Genomic DNA, 14,650 nt, shown 5'->3' on the forward strand with positions numbered 1-14,650 from the left:
GCACTGTAGAGCAGTGCCATTGCTGCTCTACTATAGCATTGCTGCTGAGAAATCCCAGTACTGCGCTATGGCAGTGCCCTTGAGAAGTGCCAGTGCTGCTCTACTACAGCATTGCTGCTGAGAAGTGCCAGTACTGCGTTATGGCAGTGCCCTTGAGAAGTGCCAGTGTTGCTCTATACTAGCACTGCAGAGCAGTGCCATTGCTGCTCTACTATAGCATTGCTGTTCAGAAATCCCAGCACTGCGCTATGGCAGTGCCCTTGAGAAGTCCCAGCACTGTAGAGCAGTGCCATTGCTGCTCTACTATAGCAGTGCTGCTGAGAAATCCCATTACTGCGCTATGGCAGTGCCCTTGAGAAGTGCCAGTGCTGCTCTATAGCAGTGCTACTGAGAAATTCCAGTACTGCGCTATGGCAGTGCCCTTGAGAAGTGCCAGTGTTTCTCTATACTAGCACTGTAGAGCAGTGCCATTGCTGCTCTACTATAGCATTGCTGCTGAGAAATCTCAGTACTGTGCTATGGCAGTGCCCTGGAGAAGTGCCAGTGCTACTCTATAGCAGTGCTGCTGAGAAATGCCAGTACTGCGCTATGGCAGTGCCCTTGAGAAGTGCCAGTGCTGCTTTACTATAGCTTGCTGCTAAGAAGTCTAGTACTGCGCTATGGCAGTGCCCTTGAGAAGTGCCAGTGCTGCTCTACTATAGCAGTGCTGCTGAGAAATCCCAGTACTGCGCTATGGCAGTGCCCTTGAGAAGTGCCAGTGCTGCTCTACTATAGCAGTGCTGCTGAGAAATCCCAGTACTGCGCTATGGCAGTGCCCTTGAGATAGGGTGACCAGGCGTCCCCGTTTTGCCAGGACGGTCCCTGCTTTTAACCAGCTGTCCCAGCAAATTTCAAGAAATTTAGCTCAAGTCCCCGTTTGTGGAGAGGGTCGACTGAAAATAGTGGGAGGTGTTTTTTATGTTTTACAAAGCAGGCATAGTTAGCAGTTGTTTCAAGAAAGCAATTTTATTAACAGGCAATCTACTGGGCTTAACAATTGCATTTTATGTATGTTCCTACTGCCTGTTCTGTAATTCTCTGCTGAGGAGCGCTCTCATCGCTTGAAGTAAAATTGTAGTCCTTATTTTTTTTTTTTTAAATGTCCCGGTTTTTTACTTTAAAATTCTGGTCACCCTACCTTGAGAGGTGCCAGTGCTACTCTACAGTAGCACTGTGGAAAAGTGCAAGTACTGTAGCTACCCTGCTGAGAGGTCCTAGTACTGCATCGCAGCAGCACAGTGGCGAAATGCTGCTTTTGTGTAGATTTGCCGAGAGGGGCCAGCGCTGCTCCCAGTGAAATAAAAGAAGTGCAGCTAGTGAGGGCACGCGCACAGCACGTGCGGCGTGAAGGGCTGCCCCGCGCGTGAGAGCGGAAGCCCCGCCACGACCCGAGCAAACTCTGTGTTGGCAACAGGCGCCGCTGAGCCCAGATCGATTCCTAGAAGGAGGAGGCGCGGGGCGGGAGGGGCAGCGCGGCCGCACCCCTCCAGGCCACCCCTCCACTGGAAACACTGCACCCCCGCCCAGGCAGCGCCGCACCCCTCCAGGCCACCCCTCCACTGGAAACACTGCACCCTCACCCAGGCGGCGTGCACGCCCCGAGAAGCATAAATACACCGAGCTGGGAGCCACCGGCACACGGTGTAACCCTGGAAGCCATGCTGCTGCAAGGCACAATGAGGGCTGCGCCTCTGCTCACCTGGATCCTGGCGGCCCTCCTTGTGGAAGGTAAGGACCCTTAACCCCCCTGCCCCGCGAGGCGCGTTATCTTTGATGTCAGACCCTCTCTCTCTAGAGCTTGTATTCCCCCTACACCCCTGCTGCACGCGAGGTTCCCTCTCTCTCGCTAGCATTTATCCGCGCAGCTCTACAGGCTGAAGGCGAGGTTCCCTCTGTATGTAACCTGTGTCGCCTGGGCCCTACAGGCTTAAGGTGAGGTTCCCCTCTCTCTAGAGCTTGTATCCCCCTACACCCCTGCTGCACGTGAGGTCCCCTCTCTCTCTAACATCTATCCGCCCTGCTCTACAGGCCGAGGGCTCTACAGGCTGAAGGTGAGGTTTTCTGTCTCTCTACCGCCTTTATTCTCTGTTCCTTAGGATGAAAATGCCGCTCCGTAGACTAGTGCCACTTACTCTCTGTTCCCTGTATCCTGTCAGCTTTCCTGGCTGCAGATGAAGTTCACTCTCTCTCTAGAGCTTGTATTCCCCCTACACCCCTGCTGCACGCGAGGTTCCCTCTCTCGCTAGCATCTATCCGCGCTGCTCTACAGGGTGAAGGTGAGGTTCCCTCTGTATGTAACCTGTGTCGCCTGGGCCCTACAGGCTTAAGGTGAGGTTCCCTCTCTCTGTAGCCTGTATTCCCCCTACACCCCTGCTTCATGTGAGGTTCCCTCTCTCTCTCGCCTGTCTCCACGCTGCTCTACAGGCTGAAGCTGAGGTCCCTCTCTCTCTAGCCTGTCTCCACGCTGCTCTAAAAGCTGAAGATGAGATTCCCTCTCTCTCTTTAGCCTATATCATTCCGCGCTGCTTTTCATGCCGAAGGCGAAGTTCCCACTGTTTGTAACTGCTGTGTCGCCTGGGCTCTACAGGATGACGGGGAAGTTTCCTCTCTCTAGAGCCTGTATCCATTCTACACCCTTGCTGCATGTGAGGTTCCTGCTCTCTCTAGCTGTATCTGCTTGCTCTGCTCTACAGGCATGGTTCTCTCTTATCTGTATCCTGTGTCGCCTGGGCTCTACAGGCTGAAGGTGAGCTTCCCTCTCTCTGTAGCCTGTATCTGTGCTTCTCTACAGGTTGAAGGTGAGGTTCCCTCTGTGTGTAACCTGTGTCGCCTGGGCTCTACAGGCTGAAGGCGAGGTTCCCTCTCTCTAGAGCCTTTATCCCCCCTACACCCCTGCTTCATGTGAGGTTCCATCTCTGTCTAGCATCTATCCGCGCTGCTCTACAGGCTGAATGTGAAGTTCCCTCTGTTTGTAACCTGTGTCGCCTGGGCTCTACAGGCTGAATGTGAGGTTCCCTCTCTCTGCAGCCTGTATCTGCGCTGCTCTACAGGCTGAAGGCGAGGTGCCCTCTCTGTAGCCTGTATCTGCGCTTCTCTACAGGCTGCTGAAGGTGACGTTCCCTCTTATCTGTAACCTCTGTCGTCTGGACTCTACAGGCTGAAGGCGAGGTTTTCTGTCTCTAGAGCCTTTATTCTCTGTTCCTTAGGATGAAAATGCCGCTCCCTAGACTAGTGCCACTTACTCTCTGTACCCTGTATCCTGTCAGCTTTCCTGGCTGCAGATGAGGTTCCCTCTGTTGCCTGTATCCTCTGTGCTCTAAAGGTTGAAGGGGAGGTACCCTCTCTGTAGAGCCTGTAGTCTCTCTTGTCCCCTGGTTTAAAGTGTCCCCCTATTACCCGTATGCTCGCTGCTCTCCATGCTGAAGGTGAGGTGCTCTCGCTCTGTATCCTCTCTGCTGCCCCTCTCACCGCCCCCGGATGAAAGCGACCCCCTAATAGTGCTTAATTTGTAAAAAACGTACTGCTGGGGCCCTCGACAGGAGGACACTAGAGCTTGCACCATCTGTTGCCTCTGGCAGCACTGCCAATGACGGCACCAGCACTCTACTAATCATCACACTCTAAAAAGTGTGACAATTCATACTTTTACAGGCCCTCAAATCTATAAGAATGGCTTTGGAGGCAAATACTAATAATTGGAAATTTAAATTGAAATAATAAACAGAAGTTGTTGTGCGCGTACCTGAATTGCCTGACACCACTACCATGTGGCAGACTGTCATGGCAGACAGTCATAAGCCCCGGTGCTGGCAATTAAGTGCCGGTGCTGAGCACCTGAAAGCACCTGCACAAATTAAGCACTGCCCCTAATAACCTGTATCCTCGCTGCTCTCCTGGCTTAAGGGTCCCTCTTGCTGTAGCCTGTATCCTCTCTGCTCTAAAGGCTGAAGATTAGGTCTCATCATTGTCCACCCTGTATCCTCTGTACTTCCCTGGCTGATGGATGCGTTTCCTCTCTCTGATTCTTGTTGAAGTTGGTGTTCCCATTCCACAGCCTGTATCCTGTCTGCTCTCTTGACTGATGGTGAATCCATCCGCCCCACCTCTCTCCACACAGCTGTCAAGTAGTACCATGCGGGGTGTGACACACCATGTTTTTTTGTTTTTTCTTCTAGTTATTAACATTGCATATGCTGTGATTTTCTAGCCTATTCTTACAATGTTAAAAAAAAAGCAAAATTACAATGTGATGTTGACTAAAAAGCAAAGGCCGGAATAAGGGAGCCCACACAAAATAGGTTCACAAGACAGTTACAATGAGGGCATTTTGGAGCTCCGGGTGAGGTGCATTTTTGTTGCCCCCCTTTTTTTTGCATCAGCATGAAGATGTCATCACTCTTCCTCATAGCATGGCCTGTAATGTGTAGATCAAAAGGTAGTTCATTCTTTGAATAAATATATTGGTTTTATGTTGATGAAAATGTGATACAACCATTTAAATCTGATCCAGAGCATGCACAGGTGATGTGTGCAAGAGTGAGGAAACTCAGGTTGTGGTGGGAACTAGGTGCTGTGGGCAAGAGTGAAGAGGTACAAAAGGGGGTGGTGATGGGACGGAGCATCTGAACCAATCAAACACTCACACCCAGTCAACAGATCTGGGTTTAATCTTTTGCGTTCTTTAGCCCACTCTGCCTCCCCAGTTCAGACATGGCCATATGCAAATCAGTGTGAGCCTGTGCCTCATGGGAACAGTCCAGCCCGAACTGCCAAGCTATGCCTTCCCTGGACCGGAAACAAGCTTCCTAGGACCGGTCTCTGGCATTTCAGCCGTCTTCAGCCAGGCTTGCTTAAATCCAGTGGCAAAGTGAGCAAGGGACTCACGTCTGAGCATACCCTGCCAACTTATGGCGAAGAAAGCGGTACAAAAGGGGGTGGTGATGGACGGAACATATGAACCAATCAAACACTCACACCCAGTCAACAGATCTGGATTTAATCCATCACCGTTCTTTAGCAAAGAGTGAGGCAACTCAGTTTGTGGTGGGCACTGTGTGAGTAATAATAAGTTTTAATGCTCAATAATAATAATAATTATGATGAATATTAAGACTGAGCCTGCAGACATACCTAGACATCCTACTTGCAGGTGCCCACAAATCTAACTTTTCGCCTCGTTGAAAATTCTTGGCATGTGACTATCAGTGTACCCCTCATTCAAGGTTATCTGTCCAAATTTCCTAAACACAGGCCAGGCCTTCTTCATTCTGAAAAGTGTCATAGTCAGGCCTGGTCCTGGCTGCCTGATATCCAGTGCAGTCCGTATGGACGCCCTAATGGGGGCTCCATAGAAAACTCTACCTGGCCTTTGCCTTCCGTCAGATTGGTAATATGGAAAGATGTGTAAGGCCAACACCTCAGGCAAGCTGGCATGTTCTCAGTTTTGGTCGCTGTAGCACAGACCTTGGCAACGCATTGCCATGTGAAGAATGACATGAAGGTGCCCCTTCTGCTGGTTTTCCAAATGAAAGTAAATGGAATGTGTATGGTCAAGCAGAGCCAGCAGGGGCGATGGGCCCGCCTCTCCATCCGCGAGCGCGTGCCCTCTGTCTCAGAGCACAGGTCCTTCCCACCCTCTGGCTGCACCCTGTGTGTGCTCTGCTCACCTTGTGCTTACCTAGACAGCTTGATCGTCTGCCATGATGGCACTCTCTCATGCCAGGCTATGGCGGTTTCACTGCCCGGGTTGAGCACCTGCCAGGCTAAATTGCCCTCCACATGCCTCAACATTTGGTGCTTTTCAGCCTCCAGAGCTGCATAAGTGCAATTCATATGAGAGAAAATTAGCAAACAGTGGATTAATCTTCAAGTGAAAATCTAGAAAAACACAAATACTACAAAACGGGAGCCCTCATTAAGACTACAGATGCGTTTTTGCTGCTTTTCTTTTATGTATCTAATAAATATTATTGAATTTTTTCTCACCGGTGTGTGTGAGACTTTATATATGCATGTGTGTGATTTATATTTAAAACTTCTAATATTTGAATCAATTTCATTTTCTCCTTTTATCAATCATTTGTAAAGTGCACTACATACCCGCGAGGGTCTCAAGGCGCTGGGGGGGGCGCTACTGATCGAACAGCCAGGTCTTGACAGAAGGATCTCCCACCGGTGGTTGTTCTTTGGATGCGCGGGACGGTGGCGAGTGAGAGGTCGGCGTAGCGTAGCTGGTGGTTGGGGATGTAGAAGGAAAGACGTCTGTTGAGGTAGGCTGGGCCAGTCTTGTGGAGTGCCTTGTGTGCGTGGGTGAGGAGCTTGAAGGATATCCTCTTGTTGATGGGGAGCCAGTGCAGGTTTCACAGGTGGGGGGGTGAAGTGGCCGTGGCGTGGTACGTTGAGGATCAGTTGTGCCGAGGCGTTTTGGATGCTTTGTAGTTGTTTGATAAGCTTGATCAGTAGATCTTGCAAGGCATGCGGAGGGTGTTGAAGTAGGAGGACGGCGTTGACTTGCTTGGTCATTGAGAGCGTTGGGTCAAGGATGATTCCCAGATTGCATGAGTGGTCAGTGGGTGTCGGGGCTGCCCCCAGTGCCGTCGGCCACCAGGAGTCATCCCAGGCTTAAGGGTTGGAGCCGAGGATGAGGACCTCTGTCTTGTCCGAGTTCAGCTTCAGACGCCTGGTCTTCATCCAGTCTGCGACGGCCTTCATTCCTTCATGGAGTTTGGCTTTGGCTCTGATGGGGTCCTTGGTGAGGGAGAGTATCAGCTGAGTGTCGTCGGCGTAGGAGATTATGTTGAGGTCGTGCTGTCAGGCTATGTGTGCGAGCGGGGCCATGTAAATGTTGAACAGTGTCTGGCTGAGGGAGAATCCCTGGGGTTCGCCGCAGATGATCTTGGAGGCTTTGAAACGGAATGGGGGGGAGGCGGATGCTCTGGGTTCTGCCGGAGAGGAAGGAGGTGGTCCAATCCAGAGCCTTGTCTCGGATTCCTGCGGCGTGGAGGCGTGCGCGTAGTGTGTGGTGGCAGATGGTGTTGAAGGCGGCAGAAAGGTCTAGGAGGATGTGCCGCGGTCTCGCCATTGTCCAGCAGGGTCCTGATGTCATTGGTGGCGGCGATGAGGGCAGTCTCGGTGCTATGGTTGCTGCGTAACCCTGACTGGGAAGGGTCCAGGATTCTGTTTTCTTCGAGGTATTGGGTTAGCTGTTTGTTGATGGTTTTCTCGATGACCTTGGCTCGGAAGGGGAGCAGAGAGATGGGCCGGAAGTTCTTGAGGTCTCTTGGGTCTGCCTTTAGGTCTTTTGAGGAGGGCGTTGATCTCGGCGTGTTTCCAGATCTCTGGGTAGGTCGCGGTCTCGAGGGAGAGATTGATGACGTTGCGCAGGTGGGGTGCGATGGTACTGCTTGCTCTGTTGCAGACGTGGTGGGGGAATGGGTCCGACGGAGAGCCGGAGTGGATTGAGTGCATTGTCTTGATGGTGTCATCGATGCTCTCGCTGGCCCAGGCTAGCAGGGGGTCGTGGTCGATGGTGTACGGAGGGTCTGTTGTGTTGCTGTCTGTTGGGGCTGTCTGGGTGTTGAAGCTGTCGTGGATGTCTGCTATCTTGCGGTGGAAGAAGGTGACGAGGGAGTCGCACAGGGCTTGCGACGGCGGGATGTCGTTGGTTTTAGAGCTGGGGTTGGAGAGTTTGTTCACGATGTTCAAGAGCTCCTTGCTATTGTGTGCGTTGTTGCCCAGGGTTTTTTTGAAGGAGGTCCTCTTGGCCGCCCTGATGAGGTGGTGGTGGTTGCGGATGGCGTCCTTGTGTGCTGCGTGGCTGTCCGGAGTTTGTTCACTGTGCCATTTCTTCTCTAGTTTCCGGCAGGCTTGCTTGGAGGCTAGGAGTTCCTGGGCGAACCAGCTGGCCCTCTTGCTTGTGTCTCTGTGGGGGGGAGGTTTCTTTAGCGGAGCGAGGGTGTTGGCGCAGTCCTCGATCCAGCGTCTGAGGCTGTGGGCAGCGTCGTCGGTGTTGGAGGGTTCGGTGGATGGGCTGAAGACGAGGTTTGCGTGTAGTTGGTCTTCGGTGATTTTGCTCCAGCAGCAGCGGGGATCTGTTGGGTGCGGTGGTATGTGGTGGGTTTCTGGAAGGCGAAGTGGATGCAGCGGTGGTCGGTCCAGAGGGGTTCGGTGGTGTGGCTGATGGACATGTACGGGCTTGAGGAGAAGACTAGGTCGAGCGTGTGGCCGGCGGAGTGGGTGGGCATTGTGACAAGTTGCTTCAGTCCGAGGTTGGCTAGGTTATCGATCAGGGTTCTGGAGTTGTTGTCGTTGTTGTTCTCAAGGTGAAAGTTCAGGTATCCGAGGAGGATGTAGTTGGTGGAGGTCAGGGCATGCGTGCTGATCAAGTTGGCGATGGAGTCGCAGAGCTGGGGTCCGGGGGTCGGTAGATGAGGGTACCTATGAGGGTGGAATTAGGGTCTGTGTGGATCTGGAAATGCATGTGTTCGGCGGTGCTGAGCGCGTTGTCGGTGCTAGTTGAGAAACAAAAGGGGATGATGGACGGAGCGTTTGAGCAAATCAAACACTCACCCCCAGTCAACTGATCTGGGTTTAATCCACCACCATTTTTTAGCCCACTCAGCCACCCCATTTCAGACATGGCTATATGCAAATCAGTCTGACCCTGTGCCTCATGGGAACAGTACAGCCCAAACTGCCAAGCCATGTCTTCCATGGACCGGAAACAAGCATCCTGGGACCGGTTTCGGATTCATAATCCTCATCAGCCAGGCTATCTTGAATCCAGTGGCCAAGTGAGCAAGGGACTCACGTCTGAGCATACCCTGCCACACTTAGGGCGAACAAAGCGAAACAAAAGGGGATGATGGACGGAGCGTTTGAGCAAATCAAACACTCACCCCCAGTCAACTGATCTGGGTTTAATCCACCACCATTCTTTAGCCCACTCAGCCACCCCATTTCAGACATGGCTATATGCAAATCAGTCTGACCCTGTGCCTCATGGGAACAGTACAGCCCAAACTGCCAAGCCATGTCTTCCATGGACCGGAAACAAGCATCCTGGGACCGGTTTCGGATTCATAATCCTCATCAGCCAGGCTATCTTGAATCCAGTGGCCAAGTGAGCAAGGGACTCACGTCTGAGCATACCCTGCCACACTTAGGGCGAACAAAGCGAAACAAAAGGGGATGATGGACGGAGCGTTTGAGCAAATCAAACACTCACCCCCAGTCAACTGATCTGGGTTTAATCCACCACCATTCTTTAGCCCACTCAGCCACCCCACTTCAGACATGGCTATATGCAAATCAGTCTGACCCTGTGCCTCATGGGAACAGTACAGCCCAAACTGCCAAGCTGAGCTCGTCATGAGCATGGAACAGGTTAAGTTGTTAAACATCAATACATATGTATGAAATAAGCAATTTGTAGCACTGAGACATTTTATCAGAATTAGTGTTTTCCATTCACAGCACACTTCATTTTAGTGCCCATTTTCAGGCTAATGGCAAACAACTTGTGGCAATGAGAATCAGTCTCTTCTGAAGGCATTGAAGATAGATATACATGTAGAAAGATTTAAATAAATTCCTGGCCATGCTGCTCGGGGGGTCTAAGCTCAGATGGGATCACAGGGGTCCACAGGGGAGCTACAGACATGCGATCAGCAAGCCTCTTCACCTGGAGTGACGAAAGCTGTATCAGTGCGGGACGTCATGAGTTGTTGCTCCAGCTGCCTTTTTGTACTTACAGAGGAAGACAACCTATCGCATTTATAACCAAGTGACTTGTCTTTTTTAAAAGAAATTTGTATTATATTAGCACAGTTAATTAAAACCATTGCAATAGAGTGTCATCATAGCTCAGTTACCACGTTAAAAGCAAAAACTAAGAAAACCATCAAGTTTAAGTTCATATACAAATAACTAACAAGGCAGTCTTGTAATTACCATTGTAATCACGTAACAGGTTTCCAGAGCCAAGAATACAATAAATTAGTACAGGAATACTAAGAGGGGGCAAAAAAAGTCAGTGATACGTTTTTGGGGGGAGGAACTGGAAGGGCAGAGGAACTGGAAGGGCAGGGGCAAGAGAGGGTAAAAAGATTGTCCAGGTGTCTCACATATTTTCCAGACCTTGCAAGCTCTTGAATGTCCAAGGAAGTAAAGCAAAGGTCCGATGCCTCCCAACATGTTCTGATGCCCCATTTTAAATATAAGGGTTTTAAAAGAAGTCTTCTGGGAGCGTCAAGGGCAGGACAACAGCACAGAAAATGCAACCACGATTCAGACCTGTAGTTGCACAGTCTGCAGGCCCCCTCCTCACTTGTTGGAGCCCATCGGTTGAAGGCAGTGGAGCGCAGACCCTAGAGACGCATGAACATTATATTCTTCCGGGCCACTGCGTTCAGACTTTCCAGGAGGTAAGATTGAGGTACCCCAGGGAGGTATGAGTTAGTCAAGGGAAGCAGGATAGTTGTTGTTTTAGAACCTGGATGTCCATCCGGTAGGAAATTTGTGTGACCTGCTTATTGGTAACCCTTTTCCAGACTTTGTATGGAATAGTGTCTGCAGTTAGTAATGAGTTGTCGATGTCTAGAGTTCTTATGGCCTTTATAATTTGACGATTCCATGGATTCCCAGAGCTGGCAATAGTTTCTTTTAACCGTGGTTTTAGGGTGTTGTCTGCGGCTTTTAGTGTCCTTATAAAGTATTTCAGAATATCAGCCTCACAGAAAATAGATTGTCTTTGAAGGCCCAGCTCCAGTTGTAGTCTTGCCCTGTGGATGAAATTCGGAAGATGGAAGATTTTTTTATAAATGAATACTTGGGCGTGGTCGAGACTGGCTGAGCATGCGCCAGGAAAGGCCTGATGCCCATAGTTTGAGGCGGGGAGAAGAGTGGCTTTAATCACCTTCACAATCGGTTCGGCAGAAGGACTACTCAGGGACTGGTTGAGTCGGGGCAGAGAGTATGTTATTGATCCAGCTCACTTTTTCAAGGCGGCTAGGTGGACTGAAGAACCTGGAAGACTCGCTAAACAAGACTCCAGTTAATTGTATTTTGATGTTGTTTTGATCTTTGGGGGGCCCAATGTTCCACGTTAAACTTTTCTTGTTCTTGCAACAGCCGAATATAAAAACCTTCGTCTTGTCCTGGTTGACTTTTAGAGCGTTAGCAGTATTATATTTGTGGAGCGTGCTTAAGGCTCTTTGGAGGCCAGATTTTGCCTGGTCTATTATAACAATATCGTCGGCATATTGCACAATGTGCAGGTTCGATTTTGCAAGGCCAAGTTTTGGCGGAAGGAGATTGCTTTTCTCCAGGAATCTTCCCAGATCGGTGGTGTAAAGGTTGAACAAGAGGGGGGCGAGAACGTAACCTTGCTTTAGGCCATCTGAGGTTGGAATTTTTGCAGAGACTGTCGCTGAGCCAGTTCTGACTCGTACCCATGTGTTCTTATGCAACTAGATAAGGGCTCCTAGCAGACTCTGAGGGATCCACCACTTGTCTAATTTCCTCCATAAGGTGTTGCGAGACACTTTATCAAAGGCAGCGCTGTAGTCTATAAAGCAGCAATAAAGGGGGAGATGATTTTTTTTTTGCGCTGCTTGTTGACTCAGGATGGCTAGAGTGGTGATGTTGTCTATAGTGGAGGTCGGGGATCGAAACCTACTTTGAAAGTATGGTAGAATGTTGTATTCCGCTACCCATTTTTCTAGCGACCAGAGAAGACCCTGGGCATATACCTTGGCCTCAATATCTAATAGGGCAATGAGTCGGTAATTCTCTGGGAGAGAGGGCTCTCCTTTCCTAAAAATTGGGCATAAGATCGAGCCTTTCCATGAGTCTGGTAGCCGATGGGTAGTAAACGCGTTGTTGTATAAGGGGACTAACAGCTTAACCCAATCTTCCAGCGCACATTTGAAGACCGCAGATGGAAGGCCATTGGGCCTGGAACCGCCATCGTTTTTCATGGCTTTCAAATACTTGGAGACCTCGGCCGGAGTAGTCAGCTCATGGGTTTCTATCTGCGTAGTATCAACACGATCTCTAATTTCGCCCTCCACAGGGTCCAGGGTATCACAGCAGTTTTGTTGAATCACATGCTGGTACCAATCTTCTTCAGGGACCGCATTCCCCCTGCTCTTATTGGAGGAACGAAGTTTATTTATATAGTTCAATAAATGGATCCGTTTTTTTCCCTTTGACAGGGCAAATATTTTTAGCCAGTCAATCTGTTCTTTTTGTTTCTTGGCTTCCCATGTTGATTGTTTTGTAGGCTTTGCGCAGTAATGCCATATTATTAGCAGAGTACTCTGTGCCTTTCAATTTGTGCAGGTGCACAGCCCTCCTTAGGGCTCTTCTTTAGATGGCTAACGCCGGGTTAAAAATCTGCTTCGGGAAAGGCCTGGGAGTCAGTGGTGAGCTTCAGGGCCTGTTAAGAGGTCTCGTAATTTGACAATGGCGTTGTCCCACCAGTGATGAAAGTCTGTGGGAGCATTATGCGTGAAGTTTGGAGTTGTTCCCATGAGCCAAGTGCCCACCATATCAGAACCTGAAGTGTCCCATTTAATTCATCTGACTAGAGTGTGGAATTAGACCTGCATTGAATGCCCCACTTCAGTTATTTCGGCAGCGGCAGGCACTTGCAGGTCCATTGTTACAGTCAAAGGGTTATGGTCGCTCTCGGTACGAGTGGGGATTTCCTTCATGATTAATTTGTTTGCCAGAGATGGTGATAAAACAATGTAGTCAATGGTCGAAAGTTTCCTAAAATGTTGGGGACAGATGGACACCAGGATCCTGATTCAATACAATTTGCTTCGCAGAACGTAAATTGTAATTGGTTAAAGTGGTCATGACTTCTTGCTCCTTAGTTTTGGTGACTGAGTGGGCGTTAGAAACCAGGTCTCTGATGTTGAAATTGCCCAATAGCAGTACTTCTGCAGAGGTGAATTCCAATAAAAGTTCTCCCAGATGTTTGAACAATAGGACTGTTGCCATTGATTTTGATGTTTTAGCTATATTGTGGTAACAGTTAATTAAGAGCAAGGGAAAGGAATTGCTTGAAGTTGAAAGACCGGTAATTGGTACAGTTTGCTCTGCCGTTAAGTTCTGATAGATGGGAGTAGCTGCGATCTTGCACCTGTGTTTAATGAAAATGGAGATGCCCCCAGAAGGTCTTCCATAGGAATTGGTCTGGGAGGCTGATTGAAAGAGTTCATAATTGCCGTGGATAGCCGATGGAGATAGAGACCAAGTCTCTTGAAAACAAATGATGTCACTTTTATTCAGATATTCCACTGCTGATATGGATGAGCGGGTTGACTTCAACCCAGCCGCATTCCAAGAAGAAATGGTCAGTTTGGAGTCTGACTGTTTGGCTTCCCCGTTATTAGGGGTACTGCTGGGAGCATATGGTTGGAGGCTCTCGATGGAAGTATCCAGAGCGGCTGTAAGTATTGTGGGAGACAGGGAGACTGGATTTACAGCTACCAGACTTTGATTATTACATGAAATGTTTATGAGGTTATCCGCTTTTGAAGCGTCTAACAGCCAAACATGGGTTGCACCCTGAGTCCCCTTCAGTACGCTGATGTACGGCCTTACTGGATCATCCTGAAGAAGAACGTGGGGATATTTTTGTTGTAGGGGGACCCAAAGTTCTATGCCCCAATCTTTAAAGAGGCTGGCTTCCCCAAAAATTGAATCCCTTAGGGATTCTCATGAACACGTTGTAACAGTTGCTTCTGAACCCCCTTTGTCTGGTATTGAGGCAAACTCGACTGATGGAAGATCAGAAGTAACCCCAGAAAGTGCCGGGACATGCTTGAATAAGCGGATGAGGTTGTTTCTATTAAGGATGTCGTGCGGGCCCTTGTGTACAAAGTGAGGAAAAAAAACAAGTTCTGCGTCTTTTTCCGGACTTTGATATTTGTCTCCCAACTATTTCAGGTGGAGGCACCGGGACCTTGAGTTGTTGGGGTTGAACTTCAGATAGACGATAATTCCCCACCAGTTGACTTTGCCCTCCCAAGACTTGTATCAATTGAGACTGAGAAGGCCTCTGCATTTGTATAGGGTAGTCCCGAAGAGTTTTGTTTGGGTCACCTGACGAGTGACACAGGGAAGGTCCCGTCAGTACACCTTCTGTTGTAATTTGGAAATCTACGTTGGCTTGTTTTGCATTTGTTTGGGCTGTTCCAAATGTTTTGGACTTCCCTTAGGGGCTGAGCTATGCTGTCTTGCCTGCCCAGGCGTTGGCCTTGAGAGGCTGTCCCCTTTGGTTTTTGTTGACAAAGATCCATGCTTTGTGATTGTAGAGTATGGTTCAGTGATTCCAGAGGCCGTGGGGGTTCCCTTAGGCACTTACTCTGTTAATGACCGGAGATTATCGGTGGCGTTATTATTGTCCATGAAAGTCATTCTAGTCTCAGGGGTTTTCATTTTAAGTTTTGAGGCCTGGTTAAAAATGGGGACGTGGGAGAGCCTCCTCGTTTCAGAAGCTGGCATACTAGATGCCCCTGTCCCGTTGAGCCCGAGCTCCTTTTTGCAAGACGTTGTTTTTTGGATTGTTTTTTAAGTTTCTTTCTCTCCCTCCTAGACA

At 49.5% G+C, this 14,650-nt stretch overlaps 1 protein-coding gene across 1 annotated transcript in view; it reads left to right on the forward strand.

The window, feature by feature from the left end:
* The first annotated feature begins 834 nt into the window (after positions 1-834).
* The window catches only part of LOC144770784 (phospholipase A2 inhibitor gamma subunit B-like), a 63,606-nt gene continuing 49,790 nt past the window's right edge, over positions 835-14,650 (forward strand). Inside the window, exon 1 of the mRNA XM_078655538.1 lies at positions 835-1,767. Coding sequence (XP_078511664.1) covers positions 1,698-1,767 — 70 coding nt within the window. The 5' untranslated portion in view covers positions 835-1,697. The remainder of the gene's footprint in view (positions 1,768-14,650) is intronic.

This window comes from Lissotriton helveticus, chromosome 7 (assembly GCF_964261635.1).
Source record: "Lissotriton helveticus chromosome 7, aLisHel1.1, whole genome shotgun sequence".
NCBI lineage: Eukaryota > Metazoa > Chordata > Amphibia > Caudata > Salamandridae > Lissotriton > Lissotriton helveticus.